The sequence below is a fragment of the Strix aluco genome, chromosome 2, assembly GCF_031877795.1.
Source record: "Strix aluco isolate bStrAlu1 chromosome 2, bStrAlu1.hap1, whole genome shotgun sequence".
Classification (NCBI taxonomy): Eukaryota; Metazoa; Chordata; class Aves; order Strigiformes; family Strigidae; genus Strix; species Strix aluco.
In genome coordinates, this window is record NC_133932.1 from 71141229 (window position 1) to 71163802 (window position 22574).

The 22574-nt window shown below is 39.2% G+C and overlaps 1 protein-coding gene across 17 annotated transcripts in view; it reads right to left on the bottom strand.

Moving 5' to 3' along the window:
- The window catches only part of MCF2L (MCF.2 cell line derived transforming sequence like), a 134404-nt gene that overhangs the window by 27892 nt on the left and 83938 nt on the right, over positions 1–22574 (bottom strand). For 15 of the 17 annotated variants that reach the window (XR_012621997.1, XM_074815256.1, XM_074815251.1 and 12 more), the window contains 5 exons: positions 13235–13325; positions 2563–2682; positions 1703–1819; positions 1045–1194; positions 250–374 (listed from right to left, as the gene is read on the bottom strand). Coding sequence is in view for 16 of the 17 variants with exons in the window: in XM_074815256.1 (XP_074671357.1) it covers positions 250–374; positions 1045–1194; positions 1703–1819; positions 2563–2682; positions 13235–13325 (603 nt within the window). In the remaining variant the exon portion in view is untranslated. Of the gene's footprint in view, positions 1–249; positions 375–1044; positions 1195–1702; positions 1820–2562; positions 2683–13234; positions 13326–13435; positions 14004–15483; positions 15655–22574 lie in introns of those variants that run through there. The other 2 variants (XM_074815264.1, XM_074815265.1) reach the window with 2 other exon arrangements.

Sequence of the window (22574 nt, forward strand, 5' to 3'; positions counted from 1 at the left end):
TGTTACTTTGTTGGTAGCAGAACTCAAACCCCATCCCCTATTTCCTTACAGCCAGGTGACCCAGTAATGGACATCAGGGGTTTACTTTGCTCAAGACTAGATCTGACAACAGAGGAGTTGTTTCTGAAAGTACGCTGACATTGTAACATTTGCTTATTTGCTAAGCATGCAGATGGAACTAAGTAAAAGAGCTAGGGAGGGGTCAAGAAACCCAGACAAGCAGCACGTTCAGTATTTCGCTCCTCTCACCTTTCTACTGTTGTTTGATTGTCTAGCTGATCTTGATTCAGTTTGTATTCAGGATTCTCAGTAACTGGTTTTGTAATACTTCCAAGGATATCATCTCCCTGTTCTACTGCTAACCTGATATCCTCCTACAAAACAAAACAAAAACCCCCCACACTGTAGTTGTGTCTTGTTTTTTTAAGCAGACTTCACACGGCACCAAACTGGAAAAAGAATTTTGCTTTAATAGCAATAGAGCAAGCATAGTTTGATTAAAAGCAATGTTTGACAACAGACAGTAAATGCTAGATGTCAGCTTCTACATTTACCATCTTAAAAGACCCCAGTGTAACTGAGTTGAATTTCATGATACCTATAGTGTCTCCTTAGGCTATAAATATCTCAAAAGTATTAGAGGTACAGTGTTGAAATCCACAAAGAGTTTTCATTTAAACTAATTTGAAAGAACATTTGTCCATTCTTCAAGAGGTCATATATTTTCATATGCATGCAAATACAATCAAATTTCTTGCTGCAAACAAAACTACAAATTAAATACACCACTACTTACAAAGGAATTTGTTTCCACATACAAATCATTACACATTTGTACATACATAAACTTAGTCTCAAGAAATGTCATCTTTGAATGCAAAAAGAATTTTTTAACATCAAACCAAGCAAAACAAGTTCAATAAGATTTCAATGGTTTGCATTATTACTGTCTATTAACATACTCCAGATTTTCTATTAACATTATTAGCTATAAATTAAAACCCAGTTTAACTAGAAGACAGCATCTTTACAAAAACTACATACCTTCATTTTGTCCTTCTTTTCTGTGTGTGTTGCAAGAAGGGAGCTGGTTGACTGCACATCATTTGGTAGTTCTGTTTCAGCCAGCTCAGTCCCAAAGGACTGAAGAATCTGAGCTGTTTGCTTAACCTTTTGGGCGAAACCTTCTATAGCCTTTTGGAATAAAAACCATTAAAGATGTTTCATGCTCATCACATGCATATGTACAGACACACACATACACACAAACTACAACTCTCAAAACAAACCCGAGCATATGAATTACAAGACTAAAAAATAGTTAAAGTATAATTTTGCAAGCAATAGATACCGTCACCATTAATTCCGTAATTGTCTATTTTTCCTAGGCTCGTATCAGGTGTATCTTCCTCATATTTTTATAATCTGGAGTTATTTTACAACTTGTGCTTTTTCTTTCTTGTAGCAAAAACAATAAATCTCAACACAATAATACACTGTAGTTCCTTTGCTCCAAGTGTTCAGAAAACCACTCCCAAATTATTACTCATATTATTTCTCTAAGATGACTAAGTACCATTGGGAACATCTTCTCACTCCAGGGAAGTCAACTTGCATCACTTGGAATCTGTTTTATAAATGACAGAGTATAAGACAGAAGGGTTCATTAAACTGAAAAGTTAAAACAAAACCTAAGACTTACAGTGCGACGGGACAGCCATCTGTTATGGCAGTAATCCAGGGTGCCACCAAGATCTTCTGTTAATTGTGTTTTATCAATGTAACCCTGCAGTTCTGATACTGAGCCCAGCATTATGATCTGCAGCAGCAAAGAAAAAAGTGAACATGATCAGTGGCAAAAAGTCCCTTGTTAAGGATTCTAAGGCCCATCCTTCAGGCTCTGATAGAGAAAATTCAGTTTAATAGAGGAGCAAGTGACGCAACTATTTACTTTGGGTATAGAAAACCAAACTGAACAGTTGTTTCATTTGAAGACGATGCAAATGTAAGTAACTGCATGTGAGCATGAGCATCAGGCATATTAAAAAAAAAAGCTTATGGATTATACAACATAAATTACACCACCAGGGTTTTTTATCTTGATAAACCATACATGGCTATTTTCCAAGAGCAACATTCATTTCTTGTTCATTTGCCCTTGTTATCCTGGATCTGTGGGAGAGAACGGTAGCATCTCCATGGATTTGGCATGTAAGGACTGATTCTCCAAAATAAACGAGGGGTGGGGGAAGAGTGCCTTAAAGACTATCTTTCACCCTTGAAATTTACATCTGATAAGTAGAATAACTTGTATATCTTTAGCTCATATAGTTTCAAAGTTTATTTTAAAATATAAATGCTGTACATTTACAAGCAAAAGTATAATCAATAATTTGCCTCAAAATTCACATATTCTTTCAAGAATAAACCATCATGAATTAGCCAAAATTGCTGTAACTGCCTTTAAGCATGGCTTTTTATTGGTATTTTTTTGGTTCTCACTGGCTACATTAATTACTTTAACAGATTCCTGACAGTAAAGTGAAAACAGCGGATACTTACAGGTACTTTCATTTTAAACTCATCTTTGTTGAATTTGAAAGCAATATCCGACAGAGCTCGATGAAAAAACCCTGTTGGGCGCAGAACGAGGACTAGTTGCAGGTTTCCTGGGAAAGATGCCTGCAGAACAAGTTTAGTCTGTTATTTTCTGTGTCTCGGCTCCAGAAGATATTTTTGAACAAGGAGAAGACCCTCTTAAACCACAAACTAACCGTATCAAAGGCCTCTCATAATGGGGTGACCAATTATAAACTTGCAAGGCCTGCACAAAGAGCTTCATTCAACGACACATTTACTCATCTTTGGAAACAGAAATCTATTCTGGAATTGAGTATTTCAGGGCTGGCTTGTACCACTCTTCAGCTAAGATTGCATCCTAGTCAAGGAGGCTAATGAACAGACAGCAGTAGCTTAGTACTTTTTCAACAGTACTTTCCCGGTTACCTTATCTTCTCTTTAATAGAGGGTGCCAAGAGAAACCTCCATTACTGTCTGAACACTTAACAGCACATTTCTAATTTGTGCATATACTGCCTTTCCAGCTGCCTATGCAAACTGTTGCCACCAAGACTGAATTTCTTAGGCAGTAGCTTAGACATAAGCTTTAATATTGCTGGCAAAAATAAAAATCAAACATAATAATTCTCAGCTTCCAACTAGCAGTCTGATGTATCTTTCCCAGTTCTACAAGTGATAGGAGGAAAATAGAAGAAAGAACGCAAGCAAAGAAATGTCACTGAACTACTAAAAATCAGCCTCTGCTGTGGCAGAGGTTTGCATACTTGGCATTTAGCCATTCTTGAAATCATGAAGTCTTCTCCCCTATTCAGTATTTCCACTGTAGGGAGGCAGTGAAGCTCACTAAAAAAAATTATTATTATAATGATTAAGTGTGCAATTTTCTTCATTATACTGTTGGAAATTATGTCACACTTCTAGAAAATTGAATTACTACCAAAAAAAAGCCAACCAAAAAATAAACACTGGCTGAAGGACCCGTTTCCATGCTGTGCTGTTTCCATGCCTAGTAAAACTGTTAGTACCTGGAAGGTTGGAAAGTATTTTAATACTCATTTTGAGGTTTCCAAGGGTTTCAGATATTTAGCACTAGAAATGACAAACTTCTAAAGAGAAGAGTAGTTAAAAACTTTTGTGGAAGACTTCACAGATTCATTGTGGTTTCCCAGACATTCAGTATAAAACTGAGATCTCAATTTGATTGAGGAACCTTAAAGGCTTGAGCTTTACAGTCTGTCTCCACTTCAGTGATGTCCAAATTTTTGAGAAAGCGTGGTGGTCCAGTTCCAAAGGAGTCTGTCTGAGGGCTGGGAACAGAATTCAGATAATTCTGAGTGCCCACATCAGCTCCTCCATCCTTGCACTGTAAACAATCTTTCTCTGTGTACTAGAAGTAGTACACCCCGTGGACTTACTAACCCACAGTTATCAGAGGAAAAACTTTTTATAGAAAATTCATCACTGTATTCAGAAGAAAAAGTTAAGAAAAGATTATTTTTTACCATTTTTTTTCTGAATTATTGTACAAAGGACAATTGCAAATTTATTTAAGAAAATTATTTAACCCATACTAAGAAACAGCACAAGAATGGACAATTTTTTTTAATTAAATCTCCTGAATAATCTTTTTAGAATGATAGTCATGTAGTCTACTCATTTCACACATTCAATAGACATGTGTCAATTTATCTTGTGCCTGTAACAGCAGTGTTCAGAGTCTGAGCTGTTAATTTTCTCCTTCAACTTCCACCATGTGAAGTTTGTTCAATGGCAATGCCAACATTTCAGAAGAAAAAGCTCCAAGAAGTATTTTTTAGATAACACATTTTTGAGAAAGATAAGGGGTCTTCATGTGAGATATCCATCGCACCACATGACATCCAGACATACTGCCTTTGGCAGCTCATGTTTGCAAGCCATTTAGCCTTACCCAGAATACTGGGAAATGTCTATCCTGTTAGCTTCAAGTTGAGTAGATACATTAGGAACACACAACTTCCTGAAATTATGAAGCATAAAAGACACCAAACAGTAAATTTAAGTTACATGTACAAGTAATAAATGTCTTCATTCTAACTTTAAATTCTCACTTTTACACTTTGTGACTGTAGTCTAGATTTTTACTCCAGAATTTCAGAGAAAATACCCTGAAAGGGACCTGGGGGTGCTGGCGGACAACACGCTGAACACGAGCCAGCAGTGCGCTGCTGCAGCAAAGGTAAACTGGATCCCGGCTGCATCCGCAAGGACGTTACTAGCAGAGTCAGAGACATGATCATCCCATGCTACTCAACACTTGTCTGGCTGCACCTGGAGTACTGTGGCCAGTTCTGGTCCCCACAATTCAAGAAAGATGCAGACAGACTGGAGAGGGTCTGAAGGAGGACCACAAAGATGATCAAAGGGCTGGAGAACCTGCCTGAAGGAGTTTGGTCTCTTCTCCCTGGAGAAGGCTCAGTGGGGAGCTCATCACAGCATTCCAGCCACCACCTAAAGGGTGGCTACAAAGAGGGCAGAGGCTCTCTCTTCACAAGTTGCCATGTGGAGAGGACAAGGGGCAACGGGTACAAGTTGCACAAGGAGAATTTTCATCTTGATATAAGAAAGAAATTTTTTTACAGTGAGAGCAATCATTCACTGGAACAACCTCCCCAGGGACATGGTACAGTCCCCATCACTGGAGGTTTCCAAGATGTGACTGGACAGGGTGCTAGATAATCTCACTGAGGCTCCCTTTCCCCATGAAAGTTTGGGCCAGGTGATCTTTCAAGGTCCTTCTCAACTGTGAGAGACAAGAAACCAGGCCTGTGAGAAACTAAGAAAAACAGCCTGAGAAAGCAAAAGTTGAGGCTGATCGAAGAAGTGCCTCAAACACTCGCAAGACAAAACTATGAGTCACAGGGTGCATTCTGTGGAGGTCGAAGCTGATAAGGCTGCCCGAATAACACAAGATGCAGCTGGAGGAGGGAGCCCTTTGGAGATGGGACAGCTCTGCTCTGGTGCACCTGGACAAATATCAAGGGCCATCTGTCTGGTGAATGAACTTTGCTTCATTATCCACAAAATGCATATTAAAGTTAACACCCTTCAATATGCTAATGAAGGCTAACATGACTGTGCTAATTACATCACCCCATGAAACACCTTACCCCTCCCCGTACATGGGATATGTAGGTATGTGGGTCGACCTAGGGGATGGACCCAAGCAAAGTGTGTATAAATCAAGGGGGGGGTGGGCAGGGGGGGGGGGGAGAAAAGGGGAGCCTGGAGAGTGCAGTGAAGCGAAGAAGACTGATGTAAGTGAAAAAGACAGATGCCTCCTGTGCCTCCTGGAACCCTCGCTGGCAGGATCAGCGCAGAAACCCAGACCGGTGATCTGTATTTCCCCATTCCCTCTATCTCCCTCTTTTCCCTTTCCCCTTAAGAAATGCAAGGCATATTGTATTGCTTGCCACAACTTGCTATATACTTAGCCAATTATCGTGTTCAATTAGTACATTGTGGGTAGTTAATAAATGCTTGGACTTGGAGACTTGTTGTCTGCTACATTGGGGATTTGCAAATCTGAGTCACTTGTCTCCCTCGTCTGAGCGAGATGTGACACCAACCCAAGATGTTATTCTGTGATTCTATGATATTTAAGCTGTTCCTGAAGCAAACAGTAGTAGCCAAATGCAACGCAATAGTAAATTTTTATAAACTGTGTATTAGCTCTTATGAAATACAGTTTAATTGCATGACCAGATTAAGATGTCTCATTAGTGTTCAATTCAAAGAAAACAGAGAACACACATTAGAATTATTCTCCATGTCAGTGCGTCTACCTGAAATGACATGTTGAAGTCACTACAGTCTTGTATCACTTTAACTCCCATTCAAGGCTTGCCAGATGTTTCCCCTCTGTCTCAACAAAAGCTCAAATTCTAGATTACTCTAACTTTGTCTACAATACCATTCTTGCCTCCACTAGTCTGTCTCCTATGTTTCCTGTTTGGTTTTGTTTTTTTCAGAAAACCCCCAAGTCTTAAAAATGATGCCTCCTCTGCTTGTTGTGGCTAGGAGTCAAATCTGCAAATTGATCTTTGTGAAACAACAAGAAGGAGGATTGTTACAGTAAACAATGTTGGACCTCTGCCACCTATTCCAGTTTATCTGAGCTTATATCTGCACTGCCCAAATATTACTATTTTCCTAACTTTTTTTTTTCCCCCTAAAGCCCTGGTGACTTGCAGAGACAATGATATGATGCAAGAGACAGTTCTTAGATATGTGTGAACTTCATCAACCAGTCAACTTCATCCTGAACACGAGAGAACAACAACAAAATCTCCGTTCCAGACCAGCAGCATTTTTGTTTGAAGCTATTGTATGCTAAGTAGACAGAGCAAACAATGACTTCTCAATAGTGCTGTGCCAAATGTTAAGCACAAAAAAATTTTCATGTATGTTTAGTAGTGACATAAAGTGCTTTCAAGGACTGTTTAGTGAAGTCAATGAACATCACTGAGACTTGAAGAAGGGTTTGCGCACTTGAAAACTGTTTTTTCCAAAAGTGTCTTTCTTTACTAGATTAATTAACTGCTCCCCCAATATCTTGTCTCAAATATTGCACTAACTCATTTAATGCATATGCAAAAGAGACCGGGGGTCATGTTTTAGGTATCCTCTGTGAAAACAAGGGTAGTCCCTATTCTATTCTAGTCTGTCCTGGTTTAGCTAGGATAGGGTTAAGTTTCCCCAGCAGTGGGGGGAAGCTCTAGCCGGGTTATTCAACACCATGCTGACATCACCTCTTGGTGCCCAAGCGTGGGAGCGCAGGAGATTCGGGGAACGGGTGTGTTGTGCGATCTCTCTCTCACACTGCTGTATCAGTACATATCTTGCTCTGTTCATTGTTATTACTGTTACTCTTATTGTTATTGTTGCTGTTTGTTGTGTTGCTGTTGCACTGTTGTATTAAACCTCTCCTTATCTCAGCCTCGGGCCTTTGTATTTCACTCCCTTTGTGGGGAAGGGACAGCGGCCGCGTGGTCTCAGACCCTGGCAGGGCCTAAACCACCACACCTGCCAATCCATATTCCTTTGTCTCACTTGTATCAGCATTGGCACTTGTTTGATACTTCATGACAGTCACGGGATTAGTATTCTATCTGCTTATCTCCTTCACTTCCCCATCCAATCAGGCCAGTGCCGATTCCAAAAGTACAGAAAAAGTTGTAGACGTGCATGTAGTTATCCACTTTGAAATAAATCTGACCAAACCAGATATTTATACACAGCACAGCCCTTAAAAATCAAAACTTTCCAATACACAGAGATCTTTGCTGCCCTATGAATACCCCAAACTTGGAATGTGGGAAGAACGTTCACTGGCTGGACAAAACAGGAGCTACCTTAAATCCTCCAGGAAAATAGTTAATAAATACTCAGGAGCAGGTTGAGCTGCCTGCTTTCAGTGCTCTGCTTCTCGGGGATGAGGAGCTTTCCACTGCATGCTTCAGGTTTCTGGAAACGAGGAATTTACAGAGACTGAACCCAGCTGGGTTTTGGGCAAAATGTAAAATTAAGTTAGTTGCATACATTCTCAATTATCACTTTCCTTCACAGAGTATTAATGACAGAGAAGCTGTCTGTAGTTTTAAAAACATTTTGTTTTGCATTAGCTCTGGGTTTAATGCTTGTGATGTTATGATCCTGTTTTCAAAATTTAAGTGATTTACTCTCTCTCTTTACGTATTAAAAATCCATGTAATAAAAAGGAAAAATAGCTGACTATACAAGGATAACTGCAGAAGTGCCTGCACATGTAATATTCTCAAAACATCCAAAGCAATAAGACAAAACCATACAGCATCTCAAAATAACATTTTTAGTTTATCATTTACTGGAATCACAATAGCCACAAAATTAATACAAATACTGTTCTAGCTTCATTACATTGTCAAGTTCTTGTTTTGAATCCAAGCAAAAATGAGAAAAATGACTAGAGGCTGAAAGAAGAGCAGGTTTTGCAAACTTAACCTATACAAATTGTTGAGTGGCCTTACAGTTTTCAGGACATGATACAAAGAGCTAGCTAGAACCTGGGCTAGTGGGAAATACCTATCCATAACAAAATAGTGCCTTTCATGCAGCATCACTTACTAAATCCATCCTTTCTTCATCAACAACTCACTACGAAGCTCAACATCTCTCTACAAACGAGGCCAGAGAGCTCAAGGTTGGATTACTGTAATTCACTGTTTCTCACCTTGGATGTAAAACCAATGATAAGACTCCAGATGGCACAAAAATGGGACTGCCTGGCTCCTGCAAGGTTTAGGCTGGTATTAGCACTTCAGTCTCTCCATCGGCTTTTGGTCTCCTCCTGTCAGCTAAAGGTCTTGACCCTAATGTTCAAAGCAATTCATGGGCTAAGCCTCTGTTACAGCGAAGACTGCATTTTGATTTATGAAGAGCTAAGAAAAACAGTGCTCTGGACAACGCAGTCCAAAACAGAAGGCATGAAACCTGCATGCAACACATCCTTAGTCAAAGGTTGCAAATCACAAAACAAACTTCTTCCAGAGTTTTGATAAAACTCCTGTCACTTTTAGAAAGGGCTGCAAAGTTTTGTAACTGGATAAAGTTTTCTCACTACCACCTGAGTGACCTCCTACCAACTGCTCCTTCAAGAGCAGTTGCGCACATGTGTTACTCCCTAAGCACCAAGTTTAGGGAAGTTCATTTTCTCTGGACTTTCAGTATAAGACTGATGGGTGGCTATGGTGGAACTTTTAATGATGCAAGTGCACTGTTTTGTTTTACTAAAAGGCTGAGTTCACACTTCAACCTTTCCCTCAAGATGGAGGAAGACAATGATGACAGGACAACTGAGACAAAGACAGTGTAATGATACAGGCTTCATTTATTTAAGAAAACACACTGGAACTATGAACAGAGCAGTGTGAAACCCCAGAGCACATTGACTAGTAATGTGTCTTGCTCCTACAACTGTGGATTGAATAGTGTTTGTTTGGGTATGATAACACTAGGAGAAAAAAGTTAAAAAAAAAAAAAAAGAAAGAAAAAAAAGTAATTTTTGACTGCATGGAAAAGTGGATCAATTTGTCTGGTGTTTGTCATTCACCCTACTTCAGTTGGGACAATACGGAGCAGTTTCACCAACCTATGTGACTGCTCCTCCTTACACTCTGATTCAGGAATCATGCCTTATTTCCATGAGCCTACCCACTTGCTCAGCCACAAGAGCTAAAAAGTTCAGTAAGGTCTTGCATGTCTCCGTATACCATGTTTAACTGAAAACAGGACATTATAATACAAATGTAGAAGAATCTCAGCAGCTGACAGGGCACAAAACTTATAAGAGTGAACAATTTACAATGCCTAACTTTGATATTTTTCTTATAATAACATTCAGTTTTTAACAGCCTCTCTAGATATGTGACAATTTACTGCCAAGACTTAGCAACATAAAGTTTGGCTTTTGGCATCTCTACCAGAACACCACCTCTCAGCCTGGCTATCCCAGTAGGCCAGATTCTTCCTAGAGACTCACAGTAGGGATGAATTCTGTCCAACTTATAGCCATATAAAAGCTAAGCTTTCTACATAGTCAACAGTACCTCTAGGTTATCCATCCCACCTATCTCAGACAGGATGAGGCACCCTCCAAATACATGCTATTCTTGACTGCACTAGGCTAATAATTTCACTTTAGCTAAATCAGGGGAAAAATAAAAAAATAATCTTGTTTGCAGTGTCTCTTAAGCCACAGAGTCTGCATTCCTGCACTGGCTCAGGACAACCTCGCGCACATGTTTCAGCAGCAGTCATCCTGGGTGAAGGGTGCAGACGCTGACCTTCCACTATGTCTGCAAAAATCAGTTTACCTTGCCTTCACAGCCTTGACTGTCTATAGCAACCTTAAAGTATCAGCATGAAATACAGATTCAGCTCATCATTGCTTATTTTCTGTTTCAGGAAAAAAAATGATCCCTAACAGCAAAGAAAAAAAAAAAAAAAAAAAAAAAATCAAGCCTACAAATTTTTTATAATATAGAAAGATTTTCCACATAAATTTCAGCCTGAAACAAAAATTCTTTCTGTTAGTTTTGTTTCAAAACATATTTCCAACACCCACTAGTACAAACCAAACACTTGTGTATGGAGAGTCTTGAAAATAACATAAAATAGTAATAAAAAAAATTACGTGCTAGTATGAATTTCTGGTTAGCAGCTGCTCAGTGCTTACAAATACATTTCCTATAGTCATCAGGATATTGGTGATGGGCAGATGCTCAAGCCAGGATATTCCTGTTGGGCAGTGCTCCAGCTACAGCACCCTGCACTGGCATCTCTGATTTCACAGATCAAGAGGGTCAACCCTTTCAGGACTATTAGAAAAAAATCAGGAAAGACAGCAAGGAGGATGCTGCAGAAACTACAACAAACGAGCCAACAGCCAAAACTCTTCTTAAATAACATGAGACTCATATCCTCACACACAGCAATAAGCTTTAGCAATCAAAACTGCTAGGGATACCAGGCTTTCAGACATAAGGTTCAATCTGGACAGCCCAAATGACACTTAGATGCTTCATCGCCATCAAAAGATAACTCTGACTGTTAGGAAAACAAAACACATGGAAATTAGGCCTCCAGTTACCCTTGAGCCATTAAAAAAAAATAATCTTTGTCCATCAATAGGACCCAGAGAAATCCTTTAGAAACAGACAGCAGAAATGTATTTGCAGTTCATTTATGGCAAATATTATAGCAAACAAATGGTGGACAACAGCAAACAATGATTTTTAACTATATCTTTTTTTGAAATAGGAAGACAAAATTTTCAAGTGTTCAGGGATGATGTGACTAGGCCAGGTTGGACAGGTCTTTGAGCAACCTGGTCTAGTGGAAGGTGTCCCTGCCCATGGCAGGGGGATTCGAACCAGATGGTCTTTAAGGTCCCTTCTGACCCAAACCATTCTATAATTCTATAACTATTGCTGAAGCCCAAGAGGAAGACTGTCACATACATCCACAGATGCAATACAAAGGCAAAGCTGAGCCAGTTCAGTGAAGAAACAAACATAAAGATCATGCCTCAAACAGATTAGACTTCAGCTAGGAAGCATAATTCCTCTTTTCAATAAAGCTCCCAGAAGAATGGGAAAAGAAGAAAAAAGGAAAAGAACCCATCATCAACAGCACTGCAACCCATCCCTGCACTTAACACCTTTTCCAGGCAAAGCCCTTAGGCACAAACTCCATCACTACAATGATAGATCCTTTATCACAGGGAATAGATACTCAGGTTCTGTATATTGTGCTTCTAGGCAAAATAACACACACTGGAGGAACATTACGATAAACATTAATAGCATGGCTATAAGAAACATGTCTGTAGTTGCCCCCCACTCCCTGCCACCCCAATTTTGTAAATAAAAACATCTGTGGAATACTTATCTGTCCTTGAACAGAAAATACAGCATTGAATTTTGAAAGAGATCCAAAAACTCCAGAGATATAGTCCTTTTTCTTTAAATCACGCCAAATTATGCCACTCTCAGTTTCCACTGCTGGAATCTGCTCAATGCTGCATCTCAAAATTCCAAAGTGAGCCGCAAAAGCAGATTTTGCTAATATTTTGGTATATTTTAAATATTTTAACATTCCTAACATACTTATTGTGGAAAAAGTTGTATTGTGGGACTGTTATATCATTATATATTAATTCACAAAAAGTCATATAGTGGGAGTAATATATTACCTTTAAATAAATACCTTTTAAGTTATAATAAACAAACAGTACTTTGGTCAGAAAGGGGCTACACAAAAATGACATTTACTGTTTTGATTTTACTTTTATCTTAGAGACAAAAATTTTCAGCCATTAAAAATTAAAGAAACTACATTTACAGTTCTGTTGTTCAGCACTTACTGAAAAGATTATCAACACTAACAATTCAAGCAAGGCTAACAAGAAAAAAAACCAAAAAGTAAACCAATAGTAGGATAAGCACATGATAAACATGATTCTGTCTTTTCCTACTTGTGTAAAAAAACCCCCAAACCCTCTAAAGCTTAGTTTTCATATTTAAAAAATATTGATTATAAAGGAAACTGAAAGTAACAGCATGTTGTTAATTGATCATAGTAGGTACATAGGATTTTCTTGCTTACAAGCAATCCTTGTTTTAATTCGAACTCCACAAGACCAGCTTTTACACCTGAACTCCTTTCACAGGTGGTAAACTAAATCAGGATCCTCATCCTCATCTCTTCCTAAAGGGGAAGCTCACTCGAATAGTGAAAGGTGGACCCAAAGTTCTGTGGGACACATGGGCTGTCCATGCAAATATTGGTTCCCACCTGGGAGAGCTGCATGCCACACACATTCACATGTACACACGCTCTCCAAGTGCTTTCTCAGGAAGATGTCCTGAGCTGCAAACTGCATTAAAAGCACATCAGAGACACATGATGCTTAGTCCCAGTCAGCTGGGATACAAAAGAGTTACTGGATACTTTGTGTATCATCTATCAGCTAACATTTTGTTGAAGAAATAAAATATTTGCTGTTTTTCTACTCAAAAAAGGAAGGTTCAACGCAGAAAATCTTTCTAAGGAGTTAATTTAAAACAGTACTCACTGCTATCCGTAGTATGGAAGCTTTCACAGAGGTCCATTTGTCCTGTCTGCGATCTATGACAAGAATAAATCCAATTCCAGCATCTCGTAAACTAAGTTTGGAGGAGAAAAGAAGAAAAAGAGAAAGTTTAGTTAAAAATACTAATGAAACTCCTCTATTTCTCTCACTTAAAAAAGCAGTTAAAAACTAGTTAAAAAGTACCTTGATCTTTTTGTGCAGAACCTTCTTCATCTAAACATCTTAAAGATATACCATACACCACTGGAAAGATGCAGCACAGTCCCAAATATGTTCCACAGAGGTTCAAACTATATTCAAATCATGAATTCTTCTTTTTCATGAAAGATAGTTTTTACATTTCTTGTACAGAGATTATTTCAGAGGAAAAGAAAACCTTTTGATTCTCCATTGTTTTGGTGCTGATATAATACCTCCTTCATGCTGTTTCAGTATAATTTCAGAATGAAAACAAAGTTATTTTCCTTTTACATCTGCTTTTAGCCCTCTGTTTGAATTGTCTTCCTCCTCATTGATATTTAAAACTCCTTAAAAACGCAGATCCTTCAGATTATTACATGATATTGCTCTGTGCATCTGAAATTCTCATATGCTTCCAGGTTGCAAACTTGTTCCCAGGTGCATTTTTATATTCACCGAAACAAACCCCCCCTATGGCATTTAAACACTCAAAGTCATAGATGAGAAAAATGAAATCAGATGCACTTCTCTGGAATGGAAACATCTGTGAGAGAGATTGTGCTTGAATCCTTGCGTACGGGTGACCTTTCTTGTGCTCAGCTGCATGTGCTACCGAGTCCCAATCAAGAGATCTGCTCTTGTTTTGTAATTCCCCATCTAAGCCAATTGTGCAATGCCAGCAGCAGCCCTTGCTAGCCAATCGCAATCAAAATGGAAATGACAGGCAAATACAAGGCAAACAGGCTTGGATTTGTTATTTTCTCATAAATTTGGTCATTTTAAATATATGTGCTGTATTTTTAGTCTGGATAATAATTTACTGCAAGGCCTACTGTCTGCACTGTGTGACATTTAGAAATACTGTGCACTGATTTGTCATCATCATACCTTAAAAGACAATACAAAAATCAACAAAACCGAATGTCAGGATCCCTTATTCAAGCCTGCTGAATCATGAAAACACCACCTTTGCTTTATAAGATTATGTTGGTGGCACAGTAATAAGAGGATGTTGAGGAGGATGAAGAATACAGGTACCCAGATGTGTCATCTTAAGCTATTCTTCAAAATTACAAATTTAAACATGACTCACAGTCTACCTCCTCTCTTTTACAAACTGCAATCTCTCTCAAATTTACAGACTGAATATTTAGGGGGAAACATGAACAATTACAAAAAATGCAAAGAAACACTTTCTTTCAAAAGAAGCTAAGCAGTTATTTTAACATACAAGAATATTAGAGATGACCCTTCACTGCCCACATTCAGCACACATTACTTAACCCTTGCCTCTAGGTTAGGACAACACTGATAAAAGACATCTGAGTGCCTGCCTTGTAAGCCTGAATAACACTTGCAGACAAACAGGGTTTTATATTAGCAATATGCTTCCTGCTACAGTAAATTTCCATAACTTACTTTCCTCTTCCTTCTCTTTCTTTATTTGAAGGGCAAGAGGAGAGAGATCCTGACTGATTTTAGCATCTTCCTGTTCCCCATTTAAAGTTCCCACCATTTTAACCTTAGTGACAGAGCAAAACAAAATGCTAACAGCAACCATGTTCCACAATAATCTGGTAGCAAAACAAACTCCTTGGGTCACACAGTCTAAACATGGATGAATAGAGTCAAAAAGGTGCCACAGCTCCTCCCACAGCCATTCATGAGGATTTTGAAGAGTACTAAAGACTCTTAAATTAAGAGCTGTTTTCCCTGCTCAGTAGAAGCTCCCAGGAGTCCTAAATTTCTGCATACTTCCTCAGTGGAAGCATAATCTCAGATCCCACAGAGTATCTAAATATTTGTATAATATTTAATATAATAAATGTATCATATTTCAAGAAACTATTGCCATTTCTCTGTAACAGGAATAAAATTAAAGCCTCTGACAGTGCATCAATCAGATTTCTCCCCAGGAGCACAGGGAAAGACAGGCTCAGCTGGGATCCTGGAGAAGATCTAGATGGCAGCTCCACACAGTAAATCATGTGCCTCAATACCTGGCAATAAGCAGGGCTTAATATTCTCCGAGGAAAAAAGACATGGCTTACTTAAGTGGAAGAGTTGACAAAGGAAAGCACATCTCTAAGATAGTCCAAAAGATGCCTTTAGCCAGCCTTCTTCTTCCAGTGGATCAAATATGTCGGGTGGTTGCATGATTCCAAATGCGGCCCCCTTTCAGGCTCAGACACAAAAGCCAGGATTCCCCACGTCTAGCTAGAAGAGACCCCAGGGCAAAATCTTGAGCACCTGACTTCAAGCCGTTAACACTCAATTAATATAGATTGCTTAAAAAAAAAAATAATTAAATGCTCTGTTCTGAACCAATCATCGTGGAGAAAAATATTTGTTATCTTGACAACCATGTCTCGTTGCAAAGGGCTGGCTATGGAGTCCGGAATCCAGCTCCAGCAAGTTGTAGGCAGGAAGCAACAAACCAAATTAAGACGTTGTGTACAACAAAGCTGAGAACATTATGACAACAACAAAGCCACCTATTCAAGAAAAGTAAATATTGGAAACAGGCCTGTTTGCCAGTGTACCCTTGCTCTACTGACCTCTCTTTGCTGCCACACACACCTGTGTGTAGTTACAAGACAGTTTGCAAGACCCTCATCTCTTTTAGGACATAGGATGAATGCTGTTTTGGTAACAATTTTCCTTTGGCTCCTGATTTAACTGTGAGTGACAGCTGTCCCTCTTTCCCTCAGCCACATTTATTACATTCTATCCTAACACTGATTTCTTCCCCCTCCCTCCCCCCCATTTTCTTGACAGTAAAGCATTTTGGCTTCTGCTCTGTGTCTCAGCAGAAGCATGCTCTGATGGACATGACCTGTCCTGCTCATCAAGCTTTACCCCCTGCCTTGCTCCAGTTGTATTGTACTCATCAGCTTAGCCCAGGTCTTCTCACACCTCTGTATCACTCTCCCATAAACTTGTCACCACTACCTGCATTTGTCTCCCCCATTCATCCCTTCAACGACTCTTGTTTCTTATTGCCTTGTCCCAAAACCAACTCAAAAACTCTTGGAGCTTTTTTTTTTTTTTTTATCTGATACTGTCAGGACAAACGACCAAATTGGTTCTTACCCAATCCCTTTCTGAATATCGCAGTCCCCTCATCCTCCAACCTGAGTCTCCCTTACCCTACATCCCGCTCAGTCTTTCAATATCTTCCCTCGGGTGGATACTTCCCTCGGCTGTGGTCCTGCCTGTTGAGTCAGGCAGCTTGTCCGCACTGCCTGCTTGTCAACAGGCGGCACTCATATCCCTCGAGACAATCTTCCTGCTCTCAGCCCTGGTAGTAGATCTGACTCTAGAACAGCTCATTCTGCAAGCACAGAGAAGCCCCTCCTCAGGCCCAGGATGAAGTGGGACATTTTTCACAACAGAATTGCATAGCTACTGAGCAACTGTGACCCAGGATTTAGGCAGATTTTTCTCAAGGTATTTCCTTGACACAAAGGCCATCATTCTTCTAAGTGTCAAGTCTGAGTCCTTGGCCAAAGGATGGAGACACTTGAACTTCTTAAACAAAAGGCTGTTTCAGTTTTTGAAAAGCACAGTGGATTTGTCGCCTGGCTTCTTGGGAACAATTCAGCTATTCTGGCCAAACTTTAAACCAAAAACTCAGGTGAAACCTTGTGAATAGCAAGAAAATTTGGCAGAGTTGTAAACGACTGGAAACCAACCCTTACAGTGAGAAACAGCAGACAACCTTAGCAGAAGCACCTGCCTATTAAGGCTTCTTGACATTTCCCTTACAACCTGTTTTCTTTAATGCATTAACTCGTATCCGGTGTACTTTCTGAAACATAATTTATATAAGCTTGTAATTCAAATTTAGTATTTCCTTCCTTTGTTTCCCTCCTAACACACACACCCACCCACCCCCCATAATGGGATAAGCTCTGTTCTTCTGTTTATTCACCAGTACAAAGAACAGAACATTTTTAGGAAGGCAGAGAAATCACCCCTGCTCTGCAGGAAATATATCTGGCAAACCCACAAAGGCCAGGCCAGAAAGGTAGAAAGCATGGGAAGGGGAGCAGGGGCCACAGAGGACAGGATGAAATGCAGCAGAGGGTAGACTTTCTGCTCAGTCCCCTTCCTCCATCTTGGGGAGCCAGTGTAACACCGTTTGGAGAAGGTGAGAGTGAAGTTGAAGTACCTGCCCAACAAGCACTGAGTTCTCCACACAGACTGTAGAGCAGAAACTGAATTTTTCACTTAGTGACTCCTCAGCTTTAGATTATGGGGACATCTCCCTCTTTGTCTTGTTTGCAAGACTTATGAGCTCATGCACCTGTGGGAAAGGGTGGGAAAGCTTATAGTACATAGGACTCCAGAAAGAAACTTCCCCCTGGGGTGTGTGGAAGCAATTACATACTCATCATCTGAAAGATCCTTGCATTTCTCCAAGGTATGGGTGGTGACAACTGCTACACAAATAAGTTCCTAATGCTTCTACACTGCTGTATGAAAACTGCTTGTATACATTGCTCTCTACTACAAACAAAACAAAGCAAATATTCAGGTTCACCACAGAGACCCAATAATATCAAACTCTGGCATGTCTGAAATGCTGTGCAGAGTTTTAGGTTAAATAATTCCAGTTTAATAAAAATGGATTTCAGTCTTAAAGCCTTATTATTAAACAGTTGGCTTACACTGCACTCAGGATTGTTCCCTACTTTGACTACTTCTGTCTATATATACAAACTGACAAGAAATTCTTGCTCTCAATGGCTGAACAGCTATTTTGACAGTAAGCCTTCAGTAGCATTCAGTGAAGAATTCTGCATCGAGAAGAGCACCAAGGCAATGTCTGCAGCAATCTTTATTATAAGCAGCTAAAGCTGTCTTTAGATCCCTGGTACCACCTGTCCTTAAAGCTTACTCACTCTCTGTAGCTCATCACTGACCATCAGTGTGTATCAGTGATACACACACACTGCTTGAAAAGATGCGGGGTCTCAGGCTGCTCACAAATCCTGATATTTTTTGGCATGCAACACATAGGCCTGTGAGGGAAGGACCGTGGGACTGGCCCATCCACCCATCATTGGCCATACTACTGTACCATAAAAGGGCAAACATACAAGACATGGTGACAGATCATTTTAGGAATGGTATTGCCCATCCTGTCCATACAGCAATTTCGTTTATGCTTGGGCATGCCACAAGGGTTGTGTGGACAAACTCTTAAAATACTAAAGTAATCTAAAAAAACTACATCTCAAATGTAGAATTGTATCCAGTGCAGAGAAAGACAAGCTGGAGGTCAAACAGGTTCAGCATATACAGAGACAGTCCAGTAGCCTGAGCACAGGGGTAGCGAACACACTTTGAACACCAAATATTCCCATCACGCTTCTAGCAGCTATCATTCTTTGAAGTCAGAAGTCACCCTATATTCAGTCATCAGCAAACAAGTTAGGGTAATCAAGAACAGCATTCTCTGTTACTTTGCTTAGGAACAGGCTATTAGAAACCAGACACTAATTAGTGAGGTTATTGTATCACAGGAGAAACTTTGCATCCTACATTTTCAGAGGCATTTCAACTGATTGAACCTGAGCCACTTCAAAGACCACTTCTCCATCTCTCCTGCTGCTCCTAGGAATGACTTCTTGGGGGGTGAGGGGGAGACAAGAACTCTTAATCATAAGTGTTTCACACATTAAAAATGTGAAACCACTAATGCCCTAGCAATGAATGAAAGCGGAGAACAGCCATCTCCTTAGTGGCCTTTATACGCTCTATAAGACAGCCAGATAATATGGTGAAGAACATGGTATTAACAAATCAAGATAGAAATCTCCAGTACAGCAACTATGAAAGAAAATAATTCAGCTAAGCCCTACGGAGAAATTTCACATTACCAGTTTTATACTGGTTTCCCAGCAAGGAAAAGGGCAGGAACAATTCACCTGGCATTGCCTTGCCCCACATCTCCCCTCCTTGTGTCCCTCATGTAGGATAACCAAGACTTCTTCTATTTGATCACTAGGTAAGTCCTAGAGGATGCAGTTTTTCCTAGAGCAGAAGAATTTAATGGTTTATGAATTTGACAACAGAAAAAAAAAGTTGAAGTTCAATGGTAACATTAAACAAAATCTAGTACCCAGGCACTAAACAGTAATTAGACCTACAGCAGTCTCATTTTCTTACAATTCTTCATTGCTCATTAACATAAAGCCTACTTCGTTTCAAAACTGGCCAATTTATCCACTTAATTCCAAAACAAATCCACCAGATGAATATTTTTAAAAAGAAACAAAAACATTGTCATATTTGGCATGTTCCCCTCATTTTAAAAAGTGTTCTACTTATTAATTTAAAAATATTTTTGTACTTGGTCTTTAAGTATTTTGATCTTATGATAGCTTCTTTATCCAAAGTGAGACTAAGATTAATGACTTCTTAACGTTGGAAACCACAGTCTCTACAGAGAAGAAAGTGGTCTTGTGTTTTCTTGAGCAAATGGTGGAAAAAAAAGGATATATCACACTCAATGAAGCTCCAGTTTGGAAGCTTCAAGATATCGCAGGCTTTTATAGCACATAATACCCAACCTCACTGTAAAAGGTATCTGATTAAATCAATTTGGAGATAGCAGGAACTGAAAAAGAACTATAAACCAGACATTATTTGAGCTCTACATTGGACAATGAACTTTCTAGTTTCAATTGCTAAGTGATCCTGTAGGTTTTAATGTAGTATCTAAGCTAAATACTGCTTTGTAATGCTGCTGCTATTTCAGATCTTACGTGTTTTCTAGAAACCTGCACTTAAATTAGTACTTAAAAGCATTCAACTGAAGAATAGCCTGGCAAATAAAAAAAGTTATAATCCTTTTTAACACCAATGTTGCAAATGATATTCCAAATTTGCAACGTAAATGTACAAATCATAAAGTGACTACATGCCTAAGACACATTGGAAGTGTTCTGAAAGCTGGACAGCAATACCTTCCCACTGACTACACTTGTTCGAAATTAGCAAATTTTAAAACTATATTTTCTATTTTTATGATAGAAAATTTGAGGTTTGCATTGGTATTGATATATCAGTGGCAAAGAAGCTATCTGCCAAGAAAATAAATAGAGTGAAAACCTATTCCCAAAAGATGGCTGTACAGACAACTGAATGATGCTGTCATGACATTTAATTGGTTAGACAGAAAATAGCACTTTGGTGCCAAGCTCTGCCACACGTGTATGTGTATGACTAACTGAGGTCAAAGAACATTGCACATATCTGAGAACAGAATTGTTCCTAACAAGGGTAACATTTATGAACATTATACTTACAAATACCCAGATGAAGCTCTCTGGCTACCCAGCAGACCTCCTGAGCCCCTAAAGCAAACTGTCATGACATTTTGGCTCCAATTCAAACTGTGGGTCTGAAATCTCAGTTTGAATTCCAGCAAGAATCACTTTCAGTTAAGGTGTGTAACTGGTCTAGCAGATATCAGATCTTTTTCCAGCAACATTTATGAGAAAAAAACAGAAATTAGGAGCGTGCTCTATTTCTAGCACATGGCACTGCGTACAGGACAAAAGTGGGAACACAATGATTAACAACTTCTACATAATTTCAGATGGAATTAGTAATATAGTTTTGTCTTTAATTTTTGCAACCTATTATCTCTTCAGCTGTAAACACTGAAGTCAGCTAGCGCAGGAAGTGCAGCTGGGAGGACACATCCATTGCTTCTGATCTCCTTGGGAAACTATCCCTAGAGCACAGACCTGTGGAATGGGCTCATCTCAAGTTTTCTGAGGTACTGAATTTAAAGCTGGTGCTTGGTAGTGTGAAAGTCACTGCACTGAACACATCTCTCAGCATCCAAATCTCTGGAATCAGGGACAAAACTTGCCACCTACTCCTTACTATGTTTAACTACTGAATGCCTGTACCGTGCTTCAACAAAAGGCTATTGATCTAGAAGAACTTGTTACATTTGATTATTGGGCCCTCTCACAGTAAGCTCAGTGAACTTTAACTGCAGAAGGAAAAACCTATCCAACTCAAGCTAAGACTGATCATTGTTCATGAAGAAATATAAGAAAGCAAAGGAATTTCAGCAAAATAAATTTAAAATGAGACAGAAGTGCTGCTATACAAGTGCAGCCTCTAGTGGCCTGTCCAAAATCAATGAATGTCAAGTAAAAATTATATATAATGCTCCTGGCAGTAACAGCTGCATTTCACCCAATACAGTTGATGTTGTGACACTCCACAGCAGAAGCATAACCTGTAAGCAAGGAGGCACCATTTCTCTTGCTTCTTATGTTTAAAATCTGATTTTGAAAATAAAAACTGCTCCCCCCCAAAAAAACCCCAACTAAATCACTATGAATACAACGTGCCTACTATTCTACCATCTTTTTCATTCTACACTAGAACTCTGAATAGATGGATTTTTAAATGCACATTCAAACCACAGCATCTGGACCGTCTCTTTACTTTAGTGTCGATAGTTACAGCCTTCCCTTCAGAGAAACAGATGAAGCTCCCCAGGAAATGCAGAAAATCTGAGCTTTTGCATTGGACCTGAACTTGTTAAAGTTTCATCATTAGACAAGGTTCAGATAAGAAATCTGATGCATTTCCCTCCCTCTACACTATGCACTTTTTTTTTCCTGCCTTCTCCACATTCCAGTTAATTCTCCCTAAATCTTATCCAGTGTACCACTGATGAAAACCTTATCTCTTCCCTTTCCTATTAATCTTACTTCTGGTCTCAGCTGTTATTAGTTCATGCCCTAAGTACGTCTGAAAACACTCATACTGCATTTCAATTTTATCAGGATTAGGAAATCATCAGATACACAAAATTGTATTTTAGGATCTCACAGCAAGCGGGCAAATAAGAATTTAGATGAAAATTGGGTTGTGAGGTGGCATAAATAAAAACCAGGATAGGCAAGTGGTTATCATTTGCTCATGAGGCAGAAGAGACAAGCAGAATCATACAGCCTGGAAAAACACCACGAAAATGCCTTTTGAAACTTTAGAAGCATAGTCAAGATAATTACACATAATATTGTGTCAGTGACAAGAGATTTTAAAGACCAGATAAAGATGAGACAAAATAATGAAAGCAACTTCAAAGAGCTTTGTTTAA